At 36.2% G+C, this 12,286-nt stretch overlaps 2 protein-coding genes across 3 annotated transcripts in view; both read right to left on the bottom strand.

Annotated features, from left to right (window-relative positions):
- dennd4a (DENN/MADD domain containing 4A) overlaps positions 1-188 on the bottom strand; it is a 29,453-nt gene extending 29,265 nt beyond the window's left edge. For both annotated transcript variants that reach the window (XM_088416441.1, XM_088416442.1), the window contains exon 1: positions 9-188. The gene's annotated coding sequence lies outside the window, so the exon portion shown is untranslated. The remainder of the gene's footprint in view (positions 1-8) is intronic.
- A 4,791-nt stretch (positions 189-4,979) lies between these two features.
- Positions 4,980-12,286, bottom strand: part of megf11 (multiple EGF-like-domains 11) — an 86,479-nt gene continuing 79,172 nt past the window's right edge. The window contains exons 23-25 of the mRNA XM_088416625.1: positions 11,359-11,403; positions 9,705-9,911; positions 4,980-7,916 (exon numbers count right to left, since the gene is read on the bottom strand). Of these exons, the coding sequence (XP_088272751.1) occupies positions 7,723-7,916; positions 9,705-9,911; positions 11,359-11,403 (446 nt within the window). The 3' untranslated portion in view covers positions 4,980-7,722. The remainder of the gene's footprint in view (positions 7,917-9,704; positions 9,912-11,358; positions 11,404-12,286) is intronic.

The following is a 12,286-nucleotide window of genomic DNA, read 5'->3' as shown; positions in this document are numbered from 1 at the left end:
GTACTCACATCTTGAAACGAGCGGGCGATATACCGTGACGAGATATCCTTCAATCTGTCGACGCCAAATGATGCTCTCTTCTTTATCCTGCGCGTTTTATCTCATAACATCCAAATGCGAAAGTCAAAATCGTGGAATATTGTGATAACACACAGTGCGTTGATGAACGCCTTGTCTCGGCGTACGTATTCCTGAGCGGTGCTTTATCCAGACCTGAGTGACACGTGACTTATTACAAACGTCAATGACGTCACGCGTGACGTTTTCAGCAACCAGGAAGTCGTAACAAATATGATGAAAGGAATTAAAAAAAAAAAGTGAAAGCGGCTCAAGGGTCAATATGGTAATTTATTCCACATCAAAATTCAAAGAGATTTATTGTCACATTTATAGCACTAAACCACACAGTGAAATTCTTACTCCTCCCGAGCGGACCACATTCCAAATTGAACAAATAATTTAATATTAGAAAAGAACAGTCCTGAAGTCGCAGTGGTTGAAGTCGGTGGGTGCCATCTTAAAAAAAATAAAAATAATAATAATAATTTATAATAAATATAATAAAATATATCAATATAATAAATAATAATAAATTCAATTGGGTTGGTGGTCTGGAGTTTTTATTAAAATGTGACTATAACATAAGATGACCTCTTGTTATGTTATAGTCACACTAATCAAAAGTTTCAACGAGTTCTTTTATCATGGAAATTATGCTACATAATTTTTCTCCACACAGATCTATAATATGGAACAATACAAATATTACTATAATGAACAAGTCTTTATATTTACAACATTGGGTAGACAATGCTATTGTGTTTATGAAGGGTTTATTTAATACAAATGGCAAACTACTCAAGAATCTTTTTTGAAGAAGAAACTCACTATTAAGTCACAAGATTTTAACTTTGTCAAGCGCATATTTAGTGGTATACAGTGCATGTGTTACAACTAATGACCAGCTATAGAGGTGATGTAATATATGCAATCAGGAATGCAACATATTATATAAATGGTGTTAATTTTATGGGCAGACAATGTACTAATAATCATATTAGGAAATGTTTGCATGATCATAGAGAAACAGTATAATAATACAATTTAAACTGGCAGAAATTGTTCTTTTTATTTTATTTTTTTTTTTTTTTATTACTAAGTCTGAGGAATACTGTACATTTAACAATATTACATAACATATATCCAACAAATGTATAAATTTTGACATTTGTCCACTCGGATGAAAAATGTACATTTTGTAGATCTGTCCAAGAAAGTGTGGTTTATCTTTTTTGTGATGTTCATTCAGTGTGAAGTTGTGGGAAAACAGAGGATTAGATTTAAAAAAAAAAAAAAAAAATCACAGAAATAAAATTCAACATAAGTATGGTTACACATTTCATATACAAGGACAAAGAAATCTGCAATACTGTTTATCTTTTTATTTTGTTTGGGAAATTTCACAATCACAAAGCCAAGTTTTAAAAATTTCACTCTGTGTTTTAAAATATTCAAAACTGATATTGATCTTCATTCTGAGTCTCTTCAGTTTGTAAATAATAGAAATGGGGAAATGATTCTGGACATTAAGTCTTATTTGTTTAAGTGAAGTCTGTCAATTATATTCTTTCATTCTATGGATGTTATGAATATCTGGAATGTCTGATTGGTTGTACACATTTGTGTTATTGTTTTATGTTTTGATGTATTGTTGTTTTATTGTAATACATACAAGGATCAATTACTGTGAATTGTTAAAATATATGTCAAGAAAAATTGGGATGAAAGAGTGGACGTTACTACAATAACTAAAAACCAAGAGAAACCTTGGTTATTCTGGTTGTTTTTGCATGGTATTCCCGTATCGACCCCTCAAATATGTAGCAGCATTTACTAATTTAAGAAAATTGTTGTTATGACTTTGCCTAAAAGCTTTACTTCCCCATTTCTTGACCAATTCAAACCGTTAAACAATCAGCTCATTTGTGATATATTTGTAAATCTACATGACGCTCGAAATTCCCATTTCCTCCAAACAAAATGAATAAAACTCACATATATACAAATTCACAAACTTCATATTTGTTAACTGCTTAAATGCAAACCATTTCCACTTCAGGTCTCACATTCTATATCTCAACAATTTAATTAATTTGATAGCAGTTCAATTCGGCTTTCAGCATTCATTTGCAGGTTCCGCAGGAAAAAAACACATGAAATGAATCCATGAAATACCATTAGGATGAGCTCAAAAATGGTCAGGCAGGTATGCAAATTTAGCGTCCGTTTTAACGTCTATAAATTTGTTACTTGGGCGACATCTTTTGGATTTGTGGTGCAATTGCCACACCTATGAATGTATAGGGCTCCCCAGTAAATGGCAAATTTCTTTTGTAAAGGGGCAACTAAACGTTTTCATAAAAAAAAAAAAAAAAATACAAAAAAAAAATCAAAGCAATCAAATACAACACTTAAATATAAAACCGTTATCCCGCGATGAAACTCGTATATAGACATTTTAACCTTCCGGTGTGATTTGATTATATATTCTATAACCTAATTTATTATTTGTTATGACGACAATCTTCAAATAGTCGGGGACACATTAAGGTCATATAATATAGTAAAGTGTTTCAATAGTACCTTCATTGTATGCAGAAGAATGCAATGAAGAATTGATACTTTTGTTTTGTTGAGGAAACGCACTCAATTGTATCTTGTTTTAAGATTGCTTTGCTGTCATCTAGCGGCCAATATGCGCAACATCAGTGTTGATCGCCGTGACAGTCCTTGTCTTTATGAGTCTTTGCCGGGATTTAACATTGTCTTAATTAGGGGATTTGATTTGCCACAAGGACAAACAACAAATAGTTGAAAGCCAAACAAAGAAGGCGCCAGATAACGACTGGTGGATTTAGTTAAGACTGAATTCGATGTTAGGTTCAACTGGGTTTTGTCCTATTGAATGAATCTGAAAGACAACTGATTAAAACAAAACTTCTCTTGTACTTCATTCATAGGTATCAAATGGTTTATCCCACACCAAGCACAAGCTTACAATACAAATATGTACTGTATTCTGACGTAATGTTGGAAAAAAACACGCAGAAAAGACACAACTACGTAAAAAGAATGTAAACATTAGTTTTGCTCCCACAATTTTCAAAAGCAGTAACACAAAGATGTCACAACTATGCAGCAACTCGCATAAGTATTTGTTGATTTTTGCAAATTATACCCGAGAGCAATGTTTATGCAGTACTTTGGAGTTTGTGTTCAAATAACTGTTACTTAATGGATTATAACACTACCAAAAAAACCACACACGATTTCTTAGCCCATCTATGGCATCTTACAGTTTATTACAAAAAGCAAAACTGTGTGGTTGTTTTTGATACATCTGTATTAATTTATTTTTTCCGAAACTGTTTCTTATTGTCAGATGAGTTAACTTCACTGCCACCTCCCATGTCGAAGCGAAAAATTGGACATATGACGATTCATATCTCAAGTCACCAAATTTAGTCAACTTACTGTATGTGTACTTGTCTTCAAAGAGGCAGGCTCAGAAGTTGATTTTGAATGCAGAGAAGCACAACTTTGTTTACAAGAAAGGTCAGCTTCAGTTCTTTATGAGCATTATTATCAAGCTTGGGCATTTAGCACAGCTTGTAAGCAATAATGAAGCCATTAAAAATTAACATTGTTTTCGGCAAGCGCACTAACATTAAGCACTGAGAGTTGGCATGAAAGAGTTGGACTTCAGGCAGTTGTTGGGTCGAAGAATTATAATGGCTTTGTGTGTGTCTACATTTTAAGCCCAAAACAAAGACAACGCACCACACGGATATGAATGGAGACCGTATGAATATGAAACTCTGCTGGGTTAATCATCTCCGTTTTGAGTTTAGAACACGTACTCAGCAAGTTTTGTGTTACAACAAAACAAACAAAAGCAAAGCAAAGCAAAGCAAAGCAAAGCAAAGCAAAAACAAAAACAAAAACAAAAACAAAAACAAAAAACAAACAAAACAAAACAAAACGTATAATGTGTATGGCTAATGCCCTTGTAGCCTATACATTTCACTTTCATTCACTTTAACACAAATAAACAAAAATAAGTAAGCGTCATATATTTCATCTTAAAATACAACACGTACGTCAAATAAACTGTAAATTTGACTCCTCTCGCATGCCTACATGGACCAATCGAGCACTGCTAGCTAGCGGCTAATTTATGCTAGCCGGTGCTAGAAATAGGCGCAGTACAATACAATGTCAGTACAACTAATGAATATTTTTGTGCCTCAAGTTGGCAATTCAACATGATTGCAAATTATTGCTTGTTTATGTCAAAACTTACTCCAGAAGCAACAGTTTGTAGATTAAAAACGAGTGAGAGAAGTCAGCTGTTGTTGTGACACGTAATTTCAAAATAAAAGCAATCCAAGGTGTTTGTTTCTGTATTATTGGTTAATGGTAAGGTTTATTATTCATTTATATTAGTTTTCATCCCAATTTGATAGGCTTTTTACTGCTATGCAGAGTACAGTATTAACAAGCAGCACATTTTCACATGAACTCCACTGCAATCAAAAAATTGCCTAAAATAGATCTCATCTTTTTCTAATCTGGAGGGATATCGTCATATCTTGTCCCATGTATAGGTCCAACTCTAACCCTAATGACAACAAGTGCACTTGATATGACTGTAACCTTGCTGTTCAAGTTATGAACCTAACTGAAACGCTGCTGCCATGGCACAATATGCTTTTTAATAAGAAATTTACCATAACAAGAAACAGAGCTGAGATGACAGCAAGTGGTTAGAAAAGGAACCTCTGCTATCGATAACAGTCATGTGAAGTAAAGCGTATCATGTCAAGTATGGATGAAATGCAATTGGCTAATGATTGTCACTATGTTATTGCTTACACAGAGGCTTTAATGCAAGTGATAAAGTAAACAAATCAATTCAGTGTCGTTGATAAGTGACAGTTGTTTAATGCAAACAGATGATTTGTATTTTTTTTTTCCACATATAACACCACATGATATTTGTGGGCTTTGAGTTGGTCAGATAAAAGCTTTTTTTTTGTTGGTAAAATCTAAAATTCAAATTTACAATCTCACAGAGCGAGAGAAAGAGAAAGAGAAGGATAGAGAATTTAAAACGCTTCACAAAATTACATCTCACAAGATAAATTTGATGTGTTGGTGTTATTTACATCAGTGGGTAACCATGAATGTCTTCATGCTCATCTTTTTTTGAATGTAATTTTAGTGTCACAGAATAAACACACCATCACTGATAATGTAAATGAATAAATCAGGAAATTAGCTGTATAAATACCAAACAGAAAGGTCAAAAGCGTCCTTCCTTGACACCCTGTACAGACATTTGCGAGAAAAGTTTTTGGCACATAGAAAAACAACACAAGAATCAGTCAGTTCATTAACGAGGAGCAAATCCAAAAGTCGAGACGTTTTTCTGATGCAGTCGGCGCGTAAACTCAGCTGACCTGAATATCACAACCTCATTTACGCTGCAACACAAATGAAGCTCTTCACTTTGACCCCGCGTCGCGTCGCTGTGTGCTCATTACTGGCGCACGGCGAAGAAAAGGACAGACTGTGACTGATTATTTTGTATCCATGCTTTTTTTTTTTTAACTCAATTAGGTTATGTTTTTTAACTTTTCCACTGCAGTTGATCTCATCATTTCATCTACATTTGACAAGTGACGCCTGTACATCAGGGGTTGGCAAAATATGGCCCGTGGGCCATTTACAGACCACGGTGTACTTTATTTGGGCCCACCAAGCATTATATAAAGAGTCCTGTAATATTTTCTGGCAATAATGTATTTGGTTAAAATATATTTAAATTTATTTTTTATCTTATTGATAATTGAGTTATTATAAATGTTAAAATAATCAGATATTAGCAAAATAAGGAGTATATTCATTTAGTTATTTTATAATTGGTTACTTGAAATAATACAGTTAAAAATGAAAATTATTAAATTCAAATTATTTTTCATCGTTAGGGTCACAATTGCTATTTTACATAGTTTACATAAACCTTAAAGGGGAAGTTGCCTTTAAAAAGAAAAAACACTTTTTTCATATTTGTTGAAGGGACAGTGTGGAAAATTTAGTGAAAAAAATAAATAATTAAAAAAATGAAAAAGTTTTACAACATATTCTCTCACACTGAAGGTTTTTTTTTTTTTAAAATATAATTGTAGGTCTAGTAATCCGCTTAACTGGAGGCTGACATGTTTCACTGCCATCTTTGTGCTACAGATATCCGAAGGAGAAGAAATTTGCAAACGTAGTGTAGCGTTAGTAGGGTTGCAAAAGTGTTGTCTCTCTGAGACACCGGAGTGTGTGTGCTTCAAAACTGCTGAATTCTTATTGTTCACTGTCAGATGAGACTAAATTTCACACACTGTCACTTTAAAACAGTCATTAGAGCCTGACACCATTAAATATTAAAAAAGTCTGCCTCTATGCGGTATACAAAAAAAAAAAAAAAAGTTCAACCTAATGAAAAACAACCTATCAAAGACACAGGGCATGGTTTATGATGATATCTTATATTATCATATTATTTTTGTTCATCAAATTGGCATGGGCTGATATTAAATTCTGACGGTGTGATAACTGAGCATAGCATCACAATACTAAAATTACAGCTTTATTTTTCATTTAACAGTCATTTTATTTTTTAACAAAATACTGAATTTTGGTACATTAAGAAATGTGCACCATGTTTAGTAATGATGAATGAAAGAATGCATCAATACAATAACCTCCTTGTTTTATCAAAAGCCACAGTGCCCAGTCACTGGTAAGCAATTTTGAAGATAAAGACCTCCTCCTTATCCTCCATGCGTGGCAAGAAGTATATAAAAAAAAAAAAAAACAAAGAAAAAAAAACAGCAGTTGCCATCTAACAATTTTCAAAGGGGAAGCTTGTTGAGTCAACTCTGCAAGCAGCCAATCATATTCTGTTTTGTTTAAATGCCCCGTTAGATTTTCAAAAAAAAGAAAAGAAAAAGAAATTAGAGAGAAGCACGAATCAGGTGATTGACAGTATTAGAGGTTATTGAAACCTTGACCTTTTAACCCTAGGCTGAACCGTCAAAATGATTATCAGCCCATGCCTAATATCAAATAAAAAAACACACTTTTTTTCACAGTCAGGTAAGTCATACTGTTTAAAACAAAATATAAGAGAAAAAAAAAGTTGAAATTAGCAAACTCCCCCTTTAAAACATTTATCTTGACCCGTCTATGTTTTAAAATCATTCGTGGCCCTTGAGCACAAAAGTAACCCCCCCTCCACCCGCTGAACATTATAAATCCTAACCGCTGTACACTCTTAAATGGGACAGGCACAACCGTTACTCACGTCAAGCCCATTTTGCCCTTCCATAAACTAAAGTGAAGGACGATTCTTTTGTGGTAAATAACTTATCCCTCCAATGCGAGCGCGGCGGCCTTAGCTCCCTCTGGTAGATCCGCCGTCGGCTTCAGAGTGCCCATAAAGATCCAGGAAGCAGTCTGGGGGCATCTGGGGAAATAAAACAGGTGAACGATTGCTGGTGTGAGGGCTTTCTTCCTCGCCTTTTTCCTTTGGGTTCCAAAAGAGCTGTGGCTGTCGCGTCCTTGTTGACCACACAAAGACAAAGGGGCCGTGGCGGGTTAGGTCTTCTAGAGGAGGGAGCTGGAGCTGGGGCTATCCGGGTGCGCTGCCGGGGGTGTGTGCGTGGGGCTGTGACGCATGGGCAGAATGTCATAGTGGGTGGAGATGTGGCCGCCGCGGGAGAGGTCGTACGGGTTTTGGGAGAAGCCGGTAGCCATCCCGTTGGGGCCTTGCAAAACACTCACTGTGGGCTCTGCCATGGCTTGGGGGGGAGGCAAGAGGAGGAAAGCAGTCAGCAGAATATTTGCTCAGTCTTTAGCAACCTTCACGCAATATCAATCAATACTCAGTTGTGACTAGCACATATCAAAAACAAAAAATTATAATGGCGCAAAAGTGACATTTTTTTTTCTTTTTAAGAGTCCAGACATTCAATTCCAACTTCCCAAGTACTATTCTTACCACGACGAGCATCAAATGTCTGCCGACTGCCCAAATTCCCGCAGCGAGACTTCTGACGAAGATGTGAAAGTTCAACCACGGTATGATCACATTGTGATGTTCTCTATGATTCATTCACTTTAGAGCAATGCTTCTCAAATAGTGGGGCAGGCCCCCCTTTAAGGAAAAAGGCTTTATTTTTGTCATGTCAAGACATTTTCTCTTTCCTGGAGGGGCTTGGCAAAATATAATGGAGAAGCATTGCTTTAGAGACTCTGTTATGACGAAGCCCTGTGTAACTAAATTTGACTTGACTTTTTGACTCATATTTTTTCTTTTTTTTTCTCAAGCATGAGATTAAAGTGGGATCTAAAAATGGCTGATACTAAACTAGGTGATTCAGTACTAAATTCTCACCTAAACTAATCGATTAGTACTAAACAGGTAAAAAAGATTGAGAAACATACATTTCTTTGGATTTAATCTGGACTTTTAAAAATGTAAAAATGTTTTAGAGATGAAAATAAGAATACTCTGATTAAAATAGAGGGAGCACATGGCAAGAACATCTTTAATTTGACTTCCCCTTGAACTAGGGCTGCACAATTAATCGAATTTTAATCGTGTTTACAATATTGGCTGCCACAGTTAATTAAGCGGAACCTCGATGATATTAACATTTACATGTCAAATCAAGCACTTTGTCATCCTACCACCTGGGGGTAATGTTTCCCACATGTTCGCGTGACAAAATCCTCTTATTTTCTCACCCTAATACAGTATATTATTTACCAGTGTGAAATGGTGTTGAGTTTCTCACCTGATTCTCACTATACAGTACTAGCTGTTAATTGAGACCAATTGAAAAATCTGGCAAAAAAATGGAAAAGATTCTGTTTGAAAAGACTGAAAATGACATTTTGACTGCTAATTGATTCAAATTTGCTTAAAAGTAAATGTAAAAATGTAAAATGTAAAAGTAAATGTGCTTGGTTCTAAGTAGGCTTCATTTTTTTGTTTGTTTTATTAGTTTGCACTCAGCAAGTAAATTAGCTGCGTTTTCTATTGTGTTTTAGCCATAGTTATCATTTGCTTTATTTATTTTAGTTTATTATTATTATTATTATTATTATTATTATATTTTAGTATCAAGCCTTGAAGTCTTGTTTATACACTGCTTGTTTTAAAAAGAGGGCATTAAATAAATGTTTGACCAAACATGATTACCAAATAATTGTGATTTCAATATTGACCAAAAAAAATGTGATTATTATTTTGGACACAAGCTTGCAGCCCTACCTCGAACTCATTCACTGCCATTGATGGACTGTCTTCATAGAAAATGTATTTAGAAATAAATAATATAAAGAAAATTTATTTCAGATCATTTTATGGAAGCTAATAAAAAACTATAACTAAAATGGGGATAACAAATTTATTTCCAAAGTAAAATAAAAATGCGAGTGCCGTTAACTCATTCACTGCCATTGACAACAATTATTGGTTTTATCAGGGCTGGCGGTGAAACTCGTTTTTACTTGCCTTTGTTAACAAACCTGTACCACATTTCCAATTTTAGTTGCAGTCATTGTTTTAGGTTGGTTCTCACCGACTTCATAGATGTTCCCTCTGGTGCCGCCCAGGAGGGTGGCGGTGCCCCCGAAGGGAACTTCGCGGTGGGAGGGGGACTTCATCTCCACGTAGCTGTTCTCTGTGTGCTTGCACGCCAGCCCGGGCGGGTCCCTGATTGTGGCGTAGGGGTTCTCGGTGTTCAAGGAGCAGGAGCTGTTGTTGCACATGGAGCCCTTGATATAATCTGCCACGGCAGAGACAAGCGCATTCAGTCACTGCACGGATAGAGCAAGGGTCACTGGTACGTGGCAAGACCGGTTCCAGAGCAATCACACTGGTTGGCTTTCTTAAAAAGTTACGCTTCTTTTGCCTCGGCTGACTAATGGCGGTAGAGAGGGGAACGAGTGGATGACTCATCTCATCCATAACAGTCTCATCAGCCAGTTTATGAGGCCTCATTATGAAGCCCAGCAAGGCGACATCAGAACACTCTTCACACCCTTGGGTCTCTCGCAGTCGCCAGAGACCGCGGTGTGGGAGACCAAATGATGCGTCAGGCATTGAGCCACGGACAATTACAATTGGATTAAAATTCAGATCATCATGATCTCGTTTTCCAGGGAAATCAATGGATGATATGAGATCATGGGTTAAATTCAGGGGGAAATAGGGAACCATTTGGGGAAATTGTTTGAAGGTCAGCTCTCACGGACTTTTCATCAGTCTGTCTCTGACGGATGCCCGTTTTGCCGGCAAACTGACGAATGATGTGAACACTAAAAAAATGATGGATTCGGAATGCCGGAAGTGTATTTTTCATCCGTCGTTGTAATCATTGGGATAGACATTCCGTCAGCTGTCCATCAGAGGTCCATCTGTCCGACACGCCCCCTTTGTTGACAGAAACACAAGCCAACTGCCTTGCATGTCTGTCTGCTAAGCTTCTGCAATTTTAGAGTATAAAAAGGAATCATTCCATCGTCACTTTACTTTGCTACCAAGAATTATGTCCAGTTGAGTGAACAATCATCCTAGGGTCAACTCAATACTTGTCATTCTCTGCGACACACAGCTGACTTTACTGCTGTTGTCTTTGTTTGTGCTGCCTTTCTGAGTCATAGTTTCATGAACCAAAATGTATTTTGTACCCAGTCTTGCTAAGTGGGCTTATTATGCCGACCAAAATGTAAAAGTAATGATTATAATTAAGTATTGATATATTTTATTTTGTTATCGTGTTTTTCAAATATGATTTACATAAAGAAATTACTTGCTGATGGAGCATTCCGGGATGCGTTTCTGCTGCAGGGAGGTCACTCTACAAGTAAACAATAGGTACACAGCAAATGGACAAGCTCCCTCTGATTGTCTCTTAGCCAGGAAATGCAAGATAGAAGTTTTTAAATTCCCCAATTAAAGGCATTTTTAGTAAATTCAAGCTCAGCAATACTTAGTTTTAGGTCGTCTGGCGGATCGATAATTACAATTTTCAGAGAGACAAAAAGGCAGACAGTCAATGATGGAAGGGGGGGCGTGGCACTGACGACTGTCAGACCAGCTAAAAAGTTGCCTCTCTCTGACAGTTAGTATAGGTGTTAGGGCGGGGAAGGCTGAACAAGACAGACACACACACCCACACACACACGCGTGTGCGCACACACGCACGGTGATGCTGCAAATGAATTATTTACCTTTTCTGGAGCCTCTTGGTGCCTGCGTCTCCCCCTGTTGAACATCTGCCACAACATGTCAAAACATGAAAGTTAGATGTTGCATAATTCACACTATCTGTGGCTAACTCGTTGTTTTGGCATAATGTCGTACTCACTTTTAGAATATGACAATGAGAACACTTTTTTTTTTTAATTGCAAGTTGTCACACGTCTATAACCTCCTCCAGTCAGCAGAGGTCAAGACAGGATATTTTCAAAATCATGGGGAAGAGACTCTTCACAACCCTTCATCAGTGAGAGCATCCATTAAACGATACAGACAAAATCACAAAACACACAAACCTTCGTAGAACTAAAAAGAAATGGAATTTTGCAAGTCTATGCTCGGGCCAGACTGATTCATCGGCCACCTGATTAAAAAGGCTGATTATGACACTTCAAACATCAGCCAAAAACAACCGTGCAAGTGGTCGATATTTGCAGATTATTTAAACCTTTTACCGTTATGTACTCTAACACTATTTATTGTTCACACACCCATGCCATAACCTAGTCTCCTTAAATACATAACATGACTTTTGTTGATGAGGTCATTCTATGAACCGGAGATTCATAACAAAGCAAATGTTAGATGGATGTCACTATCTTACATAAAGTCACAGTTTGTTTAAAAAATAAAAATACATAATGCAACATAAATTAAGCAGAAATGTTTTAATGACACCCACCCAACGACCAATAACAAACAAACAAACAAATAAATAAATAAATAATAAAAGAAAATTGTTCTCATAATTTCATTAATTGTGCCACACAATGCATTCCTGTGTATCAAAATGTAAACTTTTTTTTTCTTAACTATCTCTTTGTGATGGCCAATTAATAGTAAAAATCCTAAAATAATTGGTACCTTTTGGAATATATTGGGAAGGGCAAAAACTGCTAT

The sequence above is a fragment of the Hippichthys cyanospilos genome, chromosome 6 (genome assembly GCF_059441005.1).
Source record: "Hippichthys cyanospilos isolate Australia breed blue-spotted pipefish chromosome 6, RoL_Hcya_1.0, whole genome shotgun sequence".
NCBI classification, from domain to species: domain Eukaryota; kingdom Metazoa; phylum Chordata; class Actinopteri; order Syngnathiformes; family Syngnathidae; genus Hippichthys; species Hippichthys cyanospilos.
The sequence above is the reverse complement of the archived record's forward strand: the minus strand, read 5'-3'. Positions and strand labels throughout refer to the sequence as shown.